The 15,838-nt window shown below is 41.8% G+C and overlaps 1 protein-coding gene across 5 annotated transcripts in view; it reads right to left on the reverse strand.

Moving 5' to 3' along the window:
• ndst3 (N-deacetylase/N-sulfotransferase (heparan glucosaminyl) 3) overlaps positions 1–15,838 on the reverse strand; it is a 726,179-nt gene that overhangs the window by 87,213 nt on the left and 623,128 nt on the right. For all 5 annotated transcript variants that reach the window (XM_072253177.1, XM_072253181.1, XM_072253180.1 and 2 more), the window contains one exon: positions 8,949–9,134. In XM_072253177.1, coding sequence (XP_072109278.1) covers positions 8,949–9,134 — 186 coding nt within the window. The remainder of the gene's footprint in view (positions 1–8,948; positions 9,135–15,838) is intronic.

The following is a 15,838-nucleotide window of genomic DNA, read 5'->3' on the forward strand; positions in this document are numbered from 1 at the left end:
AAGCTGATATAACTTGGGAAGACTTACCGTTATACACACCTATGTATAAGTTGTGCAACACACATCAAAGTTGCTGGTGAACGCAGCAGGCCAGGCAGCATCTCTAGGAAGAGGTACAGTCGACGTTTCAGGCCGACACCCTTCGTCAGGACTAACTGAAGGAAGAGTGAGTATGGGATTTGAAAGTTGGAGGGGGAGGGGGAGATCCAAAATGATAGGAGAAGATAGGAGGTGGAGGGATGGAGCCAAGAGCTGGACAGGTGACTGGCAAAAGGGATACGAGAGGATCATGGGACATCCCTTTTGCTAGTCACCTGTCCAGCTCTTGGCTCCATCCCTCCCCCTCCTGTCTTCTCCTATCATTTTGGATCTCCCCCTCCCCCTCCAACTTTCAAATCTCTTACTCACTCTTCCTTCAGTTAGTCCTGACGAAGGGTCTTGGCCTGAAACGTCGACTGTACCTCTTCCTAGAGATGCTGCCTGGCCTGCTGCGTTCACCGGCAACTTTGATGTGTGTTGCTTGAATTTCCAGCATCTGCAGAATTCCTGTTGTTCATGTATAAGTTGTATTATGTTTTGTCTCCCTTGTCCTAGAGAATCAAGCTGAATTCTGTATTTTACAGAACCTTTGGAGTTCCCAAGAAAATAATAATCGCTTAAATATGTCTGTGGTGTTTTTAATGGTCAGGTACAAACAGCTCTGTACAAAATAGAGTATTTCATTATTTCATTTTGGAAACATTGGAAATATTTTTTATTGTAACATAATAAATTGACAATGGAAGTCTGCTTGCTTGTAAAATAATTCCTAATACTTGGAGCTGTCTGACTGAACATTAAACTGACTGATAGTTTCAGCAAATAAAAAAGCAGCCTGTTCAAATTCAGTTCCATTAAATGTCCGGTTCAAGCTGAAATGATTTTGCATTTTTGATATAGAATCCTGGGCTGCCTCATATTGTAAAGAATCTTCTTTTTTTGCTATGCAGGGTCATATTCAAACCTGAAATTTAACAAATGAAAGAAAAAGACTGACTTGGCAACATTTTCTTTCTGAAGTGAATCAGAATTCTTCCCCACAAGAGCACATGTCTAACAGGCACTGCATCCAAGAGACATTTATTCTAATGCAAAAAGTTATTGTAACATACTGACTGAAAGGATGTTGGAAGAAGATTCAAATGACTTTTAAAATGCTAAGCTCATAACATTAACTTGTAGTATAACAGTGCTTAGAAAAGAGACAACAGCGAAAATTAAAATGGGGAGGGTGTAAAATAAGCTATCAATTTACTGTGAGACCATTTCACACAATTGGCAAAGTCCAATTTTACCCCCAGAAATTTTAATTAACTCCAGAATCCAAAACTTCTCTCTGCAAATGGCTTCTCTTCCCATTTACCACAGTAGTTATCTCATTTCATCAAGCTAACGTTTTATAATAAATGATTGCTGTTCTTCCAAGCCAAACAGAAATAGATAATTAAACTATTTCAGTAGTCAAATCTACATATATAGCCATTTGCCAAGGGGAATTTTCCTCTCTTCCTTTCACTTACTGAGCATTGAAGAGAATGTCTTTGGCATCAAGTGGTAATAGCATTAATATAACTGAGAGACCTGAGGGCAACATTTGTTTCCACACTTACAAAGATTTCATCTCTGTTGATGGCTGGGTTGCACATAACATTCAGAATTGCCTGAGCTGGCAACATTCAACTAACTGATTTAGGTTTTAGGCTGTGTCCTTATCTCTGACTTATTTAAATTTGACATACATCCTTACGCTGATGGGGTCTTTGACAGACTCCATCTACCCAGTACCTTTATTTATCCCTGTGTTAAATGAACTAATGATCTTTGCATTGACAAAATGAAACTGTATCAGTGTTGAAAGTTCTTTTTTATTTATTCCTTCACAGTTATGGGCAAAGCTGGCTCATCCAGTGTTTATTGTCCATCCCAAACTGTCACTGAACTGAGTAGCTTCTCGAAAGGATTAAAGAGTCAATTACATTGCTAAGGGACTTGGAATTTCTCAACACTGTCTCAGCTATTTTTACCATCAGCAACCAAAGATGTATTCCACCTACGTCTGCCTCCCCTTCTCTGCTTTGAGCAGTCAACATTTTAACCATGTTTATACAATGCAAATTATCTATAATAGTATTTCTTCACTTACTGTGACTTTTGCAGCATTCTCTTCTTTTGCAAATTACACATTCGCTGCCTCTTTATACCATCTGTCTACATAACAAGATCTCCTTTTTAATCCTGGATGAGCACCACTCTTCTTCTGATTACCTTATGGTGTTTCACAAGCGAACAAAATGCTTCACATCCCTTTTTACTTCAGCTATCCCACTCTCTGTTTGGTTCCAAGGTTGTCAAGCCGAGGGGTAGTAGTGGGGACAAGCTCCCACTACCTAAAAGTACTCCTCACGGCATGCATATGCCTCAAATAGCCTCTGACAACCAAGTCCAACTCCTGGCCTTCTTGTGTGGCTTAGCCTCTAAGCCTGACGAAACTGTTCCTACTGACAGGAGAAGGGGCGAAGGCGGGTCCTGGCGCCTTAAAACCAGTGCTTCGGGTAGATGGAGCTCGTCAGCCTGGGAAGGCAGTCCATCTCAGAGAGGGAAAACTCCGCCGTGTTGTGGCCATTCCCACTTATGGGAAAGGCTTCGGGAGTAAACCCTGAGGACAAATCCGGAGCTGGAGTCCCTAAGGCAGTCCGACGTTGCCTTCAACCTCGTTCTGGCAACTCCTGCGACGACACTGGTGCCAAGCTGTATCAGCCCTTGCCCTTCCCTTGGACAACATCGGTGTCGTGGAGAGGGGAGACTGGTTGCATGGGCAACTGCCGGTCTTCCATACAACCTTGTCCAGGCCTGCGCCTTGGAAAGGACACTTGCAAGACTCTCCAGGCGCAGATCCATGGTCTCGCGAGACTAACGGATGCCATCACCACCACCACCACCACATCTCACTCTCAACGTAGGGGTTTCAAACCACCTTTTTCTTGCTCCTTTGCTTCATTTCATTTGGTTCTCCTCTAAGCATTTGTACTTGGCTTGGATCTTTCATGGATTATGTACCAGTCATGTCATAAACTTCATTTTTTTTTCTGTTACATCTCTTCATCATTGGTTCTCGAGGGAGACCCAGCTTTCAATATCCTAATTTTTACCTTACAGATAGCATCTAGCTGGTACCTGGATTTACTCCTCTCTGAAGGTTCTGCTTCTTCATTTCCTGTTTACCTACCAGCTAGGGAAGGAATTTTTACTGCAATTATAAAATTACTTCTCTTCCAGTTCAGTATTTTTTATACTTAGATTAGATTAGATTATGAGGATATGCAGTCCTCTTTTATTGTCATTTCGTAATGCATGCATTAAGAAATGATACAATTTGTTCCTCCAGAATGATATCACAGAAATACAAGACAAACTAAGACTAAAAACAACTGACAAAAGCCACATAATTATAACATATCGTTACAACAGTGCGAGCAATACCGTAATTTGATAGAAGAACAGACCATGGGCACGGTAAAAAAAAGTCTCAAAGTCTCTCGCAAGTCCCATCACCTCACGCAGACGGTTGAAGGAAGAAAACTCTTGCTGCCATGAGCTTCCAGCGCTGCAAACTTGCCAATGCAGCATCCTGGAAGCACCCAACCACAGTCCGACTCCGAGTCCGTCCGAAAACTTCGAGCCTCCGACCAGCTCTCCGACACCGAGCACCGAGCACCATCTCTGCTGAGCGCTTTGACCCGGCCCCGGCAACAAGCAATAGGCAAAGCCGAGGATTTGGGGCCTTCCCCTCCGGAGATTCTCGATTGCACAGTAGCAGCGGCAGCGAAGCAGGCATTTCAGAAGTTTCTCCAGATGTTCCTCCATGCTTCTATATATAAAAGAGCCTGCTTCATTCCTGACAACTGGGCCTAGCTCCCTTTGTTATATAGGAAGCCCACTGACTATACAATTTATTGAATTAACTTATTCTTTTGCATTTACACTGCAGCTTCAGCAGTCTATATTGAGGTGATTGAGGTCCCTTACCAACACACCTTTTCGTTTTCCTGAAATCTCCCTGCAAGTTTGCTCCTTTAACACTTTCTCATTATTTGATAGCAGCATTAAAAACACTTCTTTGGTCCTGGGCAAATCATGTTGAATTGGGCATTTATTAAAATGTGTGCAGCGGTGCCAGATATGCTTGTATAATGTTGGTGAACTGGTAAAACCTGGTAACAAGGGACAGAAAAAGGAGGTGAAGAAACAAATGGGGAATTTAATTATCAATTTTCATATATCGATGGCTTGCTCTGTAATAAGTTATGGGCAACTGATTGCATTGGAGCAACTGAGGAATGTGAAAGTCAGACACCCTTTGTTATTTGGAAATTATTGTATAGGTCGTCTTGCTCAAGCTAAGAGATGGGGAACCATAAATTACACTGGCACACAGAATAAGCTGGATAATGATTTGACTACTGGTAATGGGCTGCTTTAGGCATCAGGATATCATGTTGCAATTGACATACATCAGAAATCCTGCCCTGCTACTTCCAAGCAATGGAGGAAACGATAAGGAAATCTCGAGAGGGTGAGCGATGGGTATTAGAGGAAAGCACTCCTTAATGCTGAAAAGAATATTAATTGATATAAGTGGTTTCTTTGAACTTTAAAACTAATCTTCTCTCATAAGAATGAATAGATAATAGTTAAATGGAGAAGTCCATGCTGTATTATATGTTACATACACTGTATGTACGTAAGTCAGTGAAATATAAAAAGTGATCCAAATGAAACATGGTGATTTGGTATGAATTATGTCATTCTAATGCAGGGGTGGCCAACCTTTTACATTCCATGCATCAATTTTTTCACTCACGAGTTCAGATGTGCCATACAACCCCCCCATTCAATTCTCATAAAAATATGTTAATATAGAACTCGTGCGTGAAAAAAATCGCATCTGAACTCATGAGTGAAAAAATTGACGCATGGAATGTAAAAGGTTGGTCACCCCTGCATGCTATAACTAGAAAATCTTGCAATTTATACTGCACTTGATATGAGAATCTAATTCAGAATCCACTTGTTTTTTTTGTTGATCTTATCAGATTTAAATCAGCAGCAACCAATCTAAAACAAGAGGAATATTGCCGGGGGAAAATTTGATCTGGATCATGCAAGATTTCCCCAGTGAATGATATGGCTAAACAGAGGCCAACACCGATGAGATGCAATGTTATTGGTCTTTTGAAGTTTGGTGTATAAATGAGATGAATTGTTCTCCATAACATTCCCAAAAGCTAGTGACAGCTCTTAGAATCAGAATCAGAATTAGGATTTATCATCACTGACTTTTATCATGAAAGCTGTTGTTTTGAGGCAGCGGTAATTCATGAAAACAGTCACTGTAAGTTGCAGCTACACCATAAGACATAGGACCACTCAGTCGATCGAGTCTGCTCTGCCTTTGCTGATTTATTATCCATCTCATGGCTGATTTATTATTCCTCTCAATCCCATTCTCCTGCTTTCTCCCTGCAACCTTTCATGCCTTTACCAATCCAGAACATGTCAACCTCCGCTTTAAATACTCAATGACTTGGTCTCCACAGCCATCTGTGGTAATAAATTCCACAGATTCACCAACTTCTGGCTAAAGAAATTCCTCCTCATCTCTGTTCCAAAGGGACATCCAACTATTCTGAGGCTGTGTCCTCTGGTCCTAGACATTCCCACTGTAGGAAACATCCTCTCCTGATCCACTCTATCTAGGCCTTCTGATATTCGATAGGTTTCAGTGAGATCCCCGTTATGCCTCTAAACTTCAGCGAGTACTGGCCACTCAAAAATTAACATCAAAATTAAGTAGAGCAAAAAGAGTAAAATAGTAGTGTTCATGGACTGTTCAGAAATTTGATGGCAGGGGGTAAAAAGCTGCTCTTAAAAACACTCAGTCTTTGTCTTTAGCCTCCTGTCCCTCCTCCATTATGCCAGTAATGAAAAGACGGTCAGGGTCCCTAATGATAGATTCCACATTCTTGAGGCATCAGTTTTAGAAAGTGTCCTTGATGGTTGGGAGGCTAGCATCCACGATGGAGCTGGCTGGATTTACAACTCTCTATAGCTTCTTCTACTCTTGTGCATCAGTCAGAATGCTTCTCATGGTACATCTGTAGACACTTGCCTGAGTATTTAGTGACATACCAAATCTTCTCAATCTCCTGATGAAGTATAGCCACTGGCACGCCTTCTTCATAATTCGGCTAAATATGTTGGGCTCAGGATAGACCCTTAGGGTCGTTGACAGCCAGGAACTTGAGGCTGACCCTTTGACGAGACCTTTGAGGTGGTGCCTGTGTTGATGGCCAGTTGGGGGAGATATTATTTCCAATCCACACTGACTGTGGTCTCCTGCTGAGGAAGTAAAGGATCCATTTGCAGAGGGAGGTACAGAGGCCCAAATTTTGAAGCTTACTGATTAGTAGTGAGGGTTTGATGGTGTTGAATTCTGAGATGTAATCAATAAATAGCAGCCTGATGTACAGTAGGTCTCACTGTTGTCCAGGCAGTCCAAGGTTGGGTGGAGAGCCAGTAAGATCGCATCCGCTGTACACCTATTGTGGTGGAGGTAAATTACAACAGGCCCAGGTCTTTGCTTATGCAGGTGTCAATTCTAGCCATGACCAAGCTCTCAAACCACTTCATCACAGTAGATGTGAGCGTCATTGAGACAGTTCACCCTGCTCTTCCAGGACACTAATGTCATCGATCCCCTTATGAAACAAATGAGAACCTCTTACTGCAGCAATGAGAGATTGAAAATGTCCTTGAACACTCCAAACAGATGGTTGGCACAGGCTTTCAGTGTTCTGCCAGGTACACTATCAGGGCCTGATGTCATGCAATGGTTCACCATCTTGAAAGATGTTCTAACATCAACTCTGAGACAGATGCTACAGGAATTCGCACAGATATAGTTTTATTCTCCTTTTCAAAATGCATTCAGCTCAATAGAGAGTGAAGCATCACAGCCATCATGATGTTCAGTTTGACATTGTAAGAAGATATGGCCTACAAACCCTGCCGTAGCTGCCGTGCATCCAATTCTGTCTCTAGCTTCACTAGGAATTACTTTTTCACTCTTAAGATAGTCTTCCATAGACTATCATTCTCCTCTGTTTTCCTTTACCCCTCTCATCTCCAAACCTACCCCAATGATGACACAATGGTAGCCTGAACAAACTAACTCTGGAGCATTATTTCTACCGTAAAGTTCAAAGCCCAATCTCTGGCCAAGCTATGGTCTTCTGTACAGATGTGTGGTGGAAGTACACCACCAAGTAAATGCTTGGGACTGAACCATGGTATCATACAAATCTATTCTTGGGTGTTGCACATTTATTACCAAACTAGCTCATGAGAAGGCAGTGGTGGAAAAATTGCAGTCCACATGGCAAAGGAACTCCTAGAGGTTTGCCAAACAGGTAGTTCCAGAACTCTCAGCCAGTTCCCATGACCCTGCTGCCCTTGTCTTTCCAATGATAGAGATTGTGGCCCTTGTGTGAAATAAGTATCCCATTAATCTGTTTGGAAATCACCATTTTGACTTTGCTTTGGTTCATGTCTTTAATACGCAGCACCCCTCTGCTCATTAAGTGATGACTGAAACAAGTTCTACAGAGGACTGGATGCCAAGGATATGATTAATGGCATGTGTCACAAGCTGAAATTAGCTCCAAATGTTTAATTTTCCTAGTTCTGATAAAAGATCATTGAACTGAAATGCTAACACTGCTTCTTCCTCCACAGATGCTTCTAACCAGCTGAAAATCGCTGTTTCTGAGCACTTTCTCCTTCAATCTTGTTCCAAGATTTCTGTTTCAATAATTCCAGCATCTGCAGATTTTAGGTTTTCAAATGTCAATTGTTTCCGTACATGTTTTCATGTGTTCATTTCAGCAATTTTTTAGAATTAAATCAATATTATATGTTGAATTGTTTTGAATATTAAATCCATCATCATTATGTGCCATCTCGTCTGACATGGGTGACCATGGTCTTTCCATGAACACGATTGTTCTTGGCAAATTTTTCTACTAAAGTGGTTTACCATTGCTTTCTTCTGGGCAGTGTCTTTACAAAACGGGTGACCCCAGTCATTATCAATACTCTTCAGAGATTCTTTACCTGGAGTCAGTGGTTGCATAACCGGGACTTGTGATATGCACCAGCAGCTCATACGACCATCCACCACCTGCTCCCATGGCTTCATGTGACTCTGATGGGGGTGGGGAGGTGGGTGGAGGGGGGCTAAGCAGGAGCTACACCTTGTCCAAGGGTGACTCACAGGCTAGTGGAGGGAGGGAGCACCTTACGCCTCCTTCGTTGGAGACATATCTCCACCCCGCCACTCTGTTTTCTCATGGAGCATGGAAACAGGTCTTTGACCCAATTGGTTCACACTGACCAAGGTTCCCATCTAAACTAGTCTCTTTGCCCATGTCTCTCTAAACCTTTCCTACCTATGTTTCTTTTAGTTTTATAGAATAAGAGGACAAATATGCAAACAGATGATTTCACTGACTGATTCAGAAAAAGTAGTCAACAGTCTCTCCAATTATACACAGACAGTAACTGTCCTGATGAAGGGTCTTGGCTTGAAACATCGACTGTTCATCTCCCTTCATAGATGCTGCCTGACTTGTGTCTATACTCATTAGACTCCCAGCATCTGCAGAATCTCTCTGTGTTTCAGTGATTTACTACTTGCAATTGTAGAATTTATTGAAAACTTCTTCGGGTGGATACACAACCACTTTCCAACTTTTAGTAAACATCCACACTAATGAAAACGGTATGACAATTTAGATATATAGAGGATCAGCAATCCAAGATTTCTTAAAAGGAAATCAGCTGCTTCCTACCATGATGCCACTATGGATGAAGCCGTGCCTGTATCGTGCAGGTTTCAAGTGCGGGTATTCCTCAGTACTGGTCACCTTGATGCCCCAAACTTTCTTCCATGCTTCATAGAGCTGAACATGGACTGGATAGACGCCAGAGTGGTGCGGTGCCACAGCATAGCCCATGTCAATAGGAATGCCATGTTTCTGTAAACAGAACAGCATCTGTCAGCTCCTCTGGAAATGGTCTCATGGGCATAGGACAATTAAAAATCGAATTTCAACAGAAACTTAACAGCTGAACATTAAGCTATGCAAAGGCAACAAAAGATTTACTAATGATGGAAGAAAATCAGATCCCACATTTTGTTTTTGTGACTAAATGAATTCTGTTCTTCTTATCTTCATCAGGGTACCCCTAGCTTCTGGTCATCTTGAAAGATTAATAGATAAGACTTGATTAAAATGATGATTACAGTGTGATTAGGGACAGAAAAATTCCAAGTTGTGGAGGAATACGTGTGGAAAAGGCACAGTCTACATTTTAATTACTCCTTCTGTTAGAAGTAACAAACAGCCATAATTACCCATTAAGGCATGATTAGTGAATGTCAGTCACCAGCGGATTTTCTCAAACTTGTTTTCTCCTAAAAAGAAACCTTATACAGATTAAATGTGGCATTGAAATAGGAAAGCTGATGTCATATATCACACAGACTGTGATAGAATGTTGCAGCCTGCTAATTAAAAATAAACACGCCTTCTTGGCATATTAGTTGATGTATTCTCAATAAGGCTTTCATTAGTAATCACCCCTCTTTATAGTTTTCACATATTCACTCAGCCTTAATGTAACATTCCTGATTTTAGAAATAGTATCTATCTTAAAATAAACAATTTTCTTTTACCAGTATATCTGACATGGATTTAAAATGTCGACATTCTTTTCTTTTAAGTATGTTAAAAGGGAACATAAGTGACATGGAAAATAGGAAATAGTGCTGACCAATGGCTCTATGTTTAGCTTTAACCAGGAACTGATGGTCCAATGGGTGAGAAGTACAGCTACATATCGCCCAGCAGTCCATTGAAATCTGGTAATGATGTTCCCCAGAAGCTCTTCCAAACATATACCTTTAGGTAGGTTCTTGCATGTAAGTAATGCCCATTTATACCCAGGAACCTGGCACCACCTACCTAAACAATTAAGGTAGTAGCATCATCACAAGACTGGAAGATTTCCAGGCAACGTTTTCCTAACACCTTTGGAGGCGAATTATGTATAGCAATAAATATAACCTTACAAGCATTACCAACAACTCACATACTCACTATAATAAAGAAAGAAGAAATATCAGGAGGCTAAGCGGCTAAGGAAGTGGCAATAAAAGCATAAGACAAAATAAAGCAATCATGAAATAATATTTGAAGTTAAATACTAAGTAAAAAAACACCTGGAACCAAGCAGATTATTTGATGCAATATTAGATCTCCTATTAAGAAACGAGTTATGACAGGTGACGGAAGTATGTGCAGGGGAACACTTTGATTCCAGTGATCATAACACCATTGGTTTCAACTTGATTATGGATAAAGATAGATCTGGTCCTCTTGTTGAGGTTCTAAACTGGAAAAAGGCCAAATTTGAAGAAATGAAAAAGGACCTAAAAAGCGTGGATTGGGACAGGTTGTTCTCGGGCAAGGATGCGATTGGTAAGTGGGAAGCCTTCAAAGGAGCAATTTTGAGAATGCAGAGTTTGTATGTTCCTGTCAAGATTAAACGCAAAGTGAATAAGAATAAGGAACCTTGGTTCTCAAGGGATATTGGAACTCTGATTAAGAAGAAGAGAGAGATGTATGACATGTATAGGAAACAGGGAGCAAATAACGTGCTTGAGGAGTATAAAAAGTGCAAAAAAAAACTTAAGAAAGAAATCAGGAGGGCTAAAAGAAGACATGAGGTTGCTTTGGCAGTTAAGGTGAAGGATAATCCAAAGTACTTCTACAGGTATATTAAGAACAAAAGGATAGTACGGGATAAATTTGGTCCTTTTGCCGATCAGAGTGGTCAGATATGTACGGAACCAAAAGAAATGGGGGAGATCTTAAATGGGTTATTTGCATCTGTATTTACTAAGGAAACTGGCATGGAGTAAATGGAAATAAGGCTAACAAGTAGTGAGGTCATGGAAACTGTACAGATTGAAGAGGAGGAGGTACTTGCTACCTTGCAGCAAATCAGAGTAGATAAATTCCCAGAACCTGACAGGGTATTCCCTCGAACCTTGAAGGAGACTACTGTTGAAATTGCAGGGGCCCTGGCAGGTATACTTTACTTTACTTTACTTTATACTTTATTGCCACCAAACAATTGGTACTAGAATGTACAATCATCAAAGCGATATTTGATTCTGTGCTCCACACTCCCTGGATTACAAATATTAAATATTATGAATATTAAAAGTAGTTAAAATTAGTAAATATTAAACATCTAAATTATAAATCATAAACAGAAAACAGAAAAATGGGAAGTAAGGTAGTGCAAAAAAACCGAGAGGCAGGTCCAGATACTTGGAGGGTACGGCCCAGATCCGGGTCAGGATCCATTCAGCAGTCTTATCACAGTTGGAAAGAACCTGTTCCCAAATCTGGCCATACGGGTCTTCAAGCTCCTGAACCTTCTCCCGGAGGGGAGAGGGACGAAAAGTCTGTTGGCTGGGTGGGTCGTGACTTGATTATCCTGGCAGCACTGCTCCGAAAGCGTGCGGTGTAAAGTGAGTCCACGGATGGAAGATTGGTTTGTGTGATGTGCTGCGCCGTGTTCACGATCTTCTGCAGCTTCTTTCGGACTTGGACAGGACAACTTCCATACCAGGTTGTGATGCACCCTAGAATAATGCTTTCTACGTTGCATCTATAAAAATTAGTGAGGGTTTTAGGGGACAGGCCAAATTTCTTTAGTTTTCTCAGGAAGTAAAGGCGCTGATGGGACTTCTTTGCAGTGAACTCTGCTTGGTTGGACCAAGTCAGGTCACTTGTAATATTGACCCAAGGAACTTAAAGCTTTTGACCTGTTCCACTTGCGCACCACTGATGCAAATTGGGTCGTGCAGTCCGCTAATCCTTCTGAAGTCAACAACCAATTCCTTCATCTTGCTGACGTTGAGGGATAGGTTATTGTCTTTGCACCATGCCACCAGGTTCTTAATTTCCTCTCTGTACTCAAACTCATCATTACCCGAGATACGGCCTACAATTGTTGTGTCGGTATCTACGGATGAGGTGCTGGAGGATTGGAGAGTAGCTCATATTGTCCCATTGTTTAAAAAAGGCTCTAAAAGTAATCTGGAAAATTATAGGCTGGTAAGTTTGACATCAGTCATAGGTAAATTATTGGAAGAAGAACTAAAAGATAGGATCTACAAGTATTTGGATAGACAGGGACTTATTAGGGAGAGTCAACATGGCTTTGTGCGTGGTAGGTCATGTTTAATAAATCTATTAGAATTTTTCGAGGAGGTTACCAGGAAAGTGGATAAAGGGAAGGCAGTGGATGTTGTCTACATGGACTTCAGTAAGGCCTTTGACAAGGTCCTGCATGGGAGGTTAGTTAGGAAGATTCAGTCGCTTGGTATGCATGGAGAGATAGTAAATTGGATTAGACATTGGCTCAATGGAAGAAGCCAGAGAATGGTAGTGGAGGATTGCTGCTCTGAGTGGAGGGCTGTGGCTGGATGATCTGGATGATAATGTGGTAAATTGGATCAGCAAATTTGCTGATCATACGAAGGTTGGAGATGTAGTGGACAGTGAGGAAGGTTTTCAAAGCTTGCAGAGGGATTTGGACCAGGTGAAAAAATGGGCTGCAAAAATGGCAGATGCAGTTTAATACAGACAAGTGTGAGGTATTGCACTTTGGAAGGACAAACCAAGGTAGAACATACAAGGTAAATGGTAGGGCACTGAGGAGTGCAGCAGAACAGAGATCTCGGAATACAGATACAAAATTCCCTAAAAGTGGCATCACAGGTATACAGGGTCATAACATTGGCCTTTATAAATCAAAGTATTGAGTATAAGAGTTGGAATGTTATGTTGAGGTTGTATAAGTCATTGGTGAGGCCGAATTCGGAGTATTGTGTTCAGTTTTGGTCACCAAATTACAGGAAGGATATTAATAAGGTTGAAGGAGTGCAGAAAAGGTTTACAAGGATGTTGCTGGGACTTGAGAAACTGAGTTACAGAGAAAGGTTGAATAGGTTAGGACTTTATTCCCTGGAGCGTAGAAGAATGAGGGGAGATTTGATAGAGGTATATAAAATTATGATGGGCATAGATAGAGTGAATGCAAGCAGGCTTTTTGCACTGAGGCTGGGGGAGAAAAAAACCAGAGGACATGGGTTAGGGTGAAGGGGGAAAAGTTTAAAGGGAACATTGGGGGGCTTCTTCACACAGAGAGTGGTGGGAGTATGGAATGAGCTGCCAGATGAAGTGGTAAATGCGGGCTCACTTTCAACATTTAAGAAAAACTTGGACAGTTACACAGAAGAGAGGTGTATGGAGGGATATGGTCCAGGTGCAGGTCAGTGGAACTAGGCAGAAAAATGGTTCGGTACAGCCAAGAAGGGCCAAAAGGCCTGTTTCTGTGCTGTAACGTTCTATGGTTCTATGGTTGTATGAATTTAAGACAATCCATAAAACAAAATGCTAATACAACTTCGGGATGCCAAGAAAATGCTTATAATTGGATGTTAACCAGTCAATGGGTGGCTCTGATATGAAGTGGAGAAAGGAGTTCATCTCACTGTGGAACTCAGAGGGCAGTCTGAAGTAATGTGATACACTGAACGACAATACCACTTTAGATTGTCATCATTTCCAGATTGTGAAGATGGTGACTGTTACTTTCATAGAAACACAGATAACCTACAGCACAATACAGGCCCTTCTTCGGTCCACAAAGTTGTGCCAAACATATCCCTATCTTAGAAATTACTGGGTTACCCATAGCCCTCGATTTTTCTTAGCTCCATGTACCTATCCAAAAGTCTTTTAAAAGACACTATCGTATCCGCCTCCACCACCATTGCCAGCAGCCTATTCCACGCACTCACCATTCTCTGAGTAAAAAACTTACCCCTGACATCTCCTCTGTACCTACTTCCCAGCACGTTAAACCTGTGTCCTCTTGTGGCAGCCATTTCAGCCCTGAGAAAAAGCCTCTGACTATCCACACGATCAATGCCTCTCATCAACTTATACAGCTCTATCAGGTCACCTCTCATCCTCTGTCACTCCAAGGAGAAAGGGCCAAGTTCACTCAACCTGTTTTCATAAGGCATGCTCCACAATCCAGGCAACATTCTTGTAAATCTCCTCTGCACCCTTTCTATGGTTTCCACATCCTTCCTGTAGTGAGGTGACCAGAACTGAGCACAGTACTCCAAGTGGGGTCTGACCAGGGTCCTATATAGCTGCAACGTTACCTCTCCGCTCCTAAATTCAATTCCACGATTGGTGAAGGCCAATACACTGTATGCCTTTTTAACCACAGAGTCAACCCGCGCAGCTGCTTTGAGTGCCCTCTGGACTCGGACCCCAAGATCCCTCTGATCCTCCACACTGCCAAGAGTCTTACCATTAATACTATATTCCGCCATCATATTTGACCTACCAAAATGAAGCACTTCACACTTATCTGGGTTGAACTCCCTCTGTCACTTCTCAGCCCAGTTTTGCATCCTATCAATGTCCCACTGTAATCTCTGACAGCCCTCCACACTATCCACAACACCTCCAACCTTTGTGTCATCAGCAAACTTACTAACCCATCCCTCCACTTCTTCATCCAGGTCATTTATAAAAATCATGAAGAGTGGGAGGTCCCAGAACAGATCCCTGAGGCACACCACTGGTCACCGACCTCCATGGAGGATATGATCTGTCTGCAACCACTCTTTGCCTTCTGTGGGCAAGCCAGTTCTGGATCCACAAAGCAATGCCCCCTTGGATCCCATGCCTCCTTACTTTCTCAATAAGCCTTGCAAGGGGTACCTTATCAAATGCCTTGCTGAAATCCATATACACTACTACTACTGCTCTTCTGTCATCAATGTGTTTAGTCATATCCTTTCATGTTTTGTACCATTTTAAAGAAATTTTGGTCTCCAAATCTGAGGAAGGACATTCTTGCTATGGAGGGAATGCAGCGTAGGTTCACTGAGTTAATTTCAGGGATGGTGGGAATGTCATATGTTGAAAGATTGGAGCGACTGGGCTTGTATACACTGGAATTTAGAAGGATGAGAGGGAATCTATAAGATTATTAAGGGATTGGACACGCTAGAGGCAGGAAACATGTTCCCGATGTTGGGGGAGTCCAGAACCAGAGGCCACAGTTTAAGAATAAGGGGTAGACCATTTAGAACAGAGTGAGGAAAAACTTTTTCACACAGTTGGTTGTGGATCTGTGGAATGCTCTGCCTCAGAAGGCAATGGAGGCCAATTCTCTGGATTCTTTCAAGAAAGAGATAGATAGCGCTCTTAAAGATAGCGGAGTCAAGGGATATGGGGAGAAGGCAGGAACGGGGTACTGACTGTGGATGATCAGCCATGATCACAATGAATAGTGTTGCTTGCTTGAAGGGCCGAATGGCCTACTCCTACACCTATTGTCTATTGTCTATTGACTACTCACCAACTCTGAAGAAAGCCAAAGCTGGAGCTCCCCTGCTGTGGAGATGGTTTTAAGATGATGACTCTTTCTGTGCCCTATGATCCTGCTCATGTGGATGGTGTGTTGAACTCATATGCATGAATATTCCTTTCCCAAAACAGTTTCAAAATCTTAAGAACCTTCAAATTAGCTTTCCAAAATCATTGTAAATTCAGAAAATCAGTTTTTATTGTGA

This window comes from Mobula birostris, chromosome 3 (genome assembly GCF_030028105.1).
Source record: "Mobula birostris isolate sMobBir1 chromosome 3, sMobBir1.hap1, whole genome shotgun sequence".
Lineage (NCBI taxonomy): Eukaryota > Metazoa > Chordata > Chondrichthyes > Myliobatiformes > Myliobatidae > Mobula > Mobula birostris.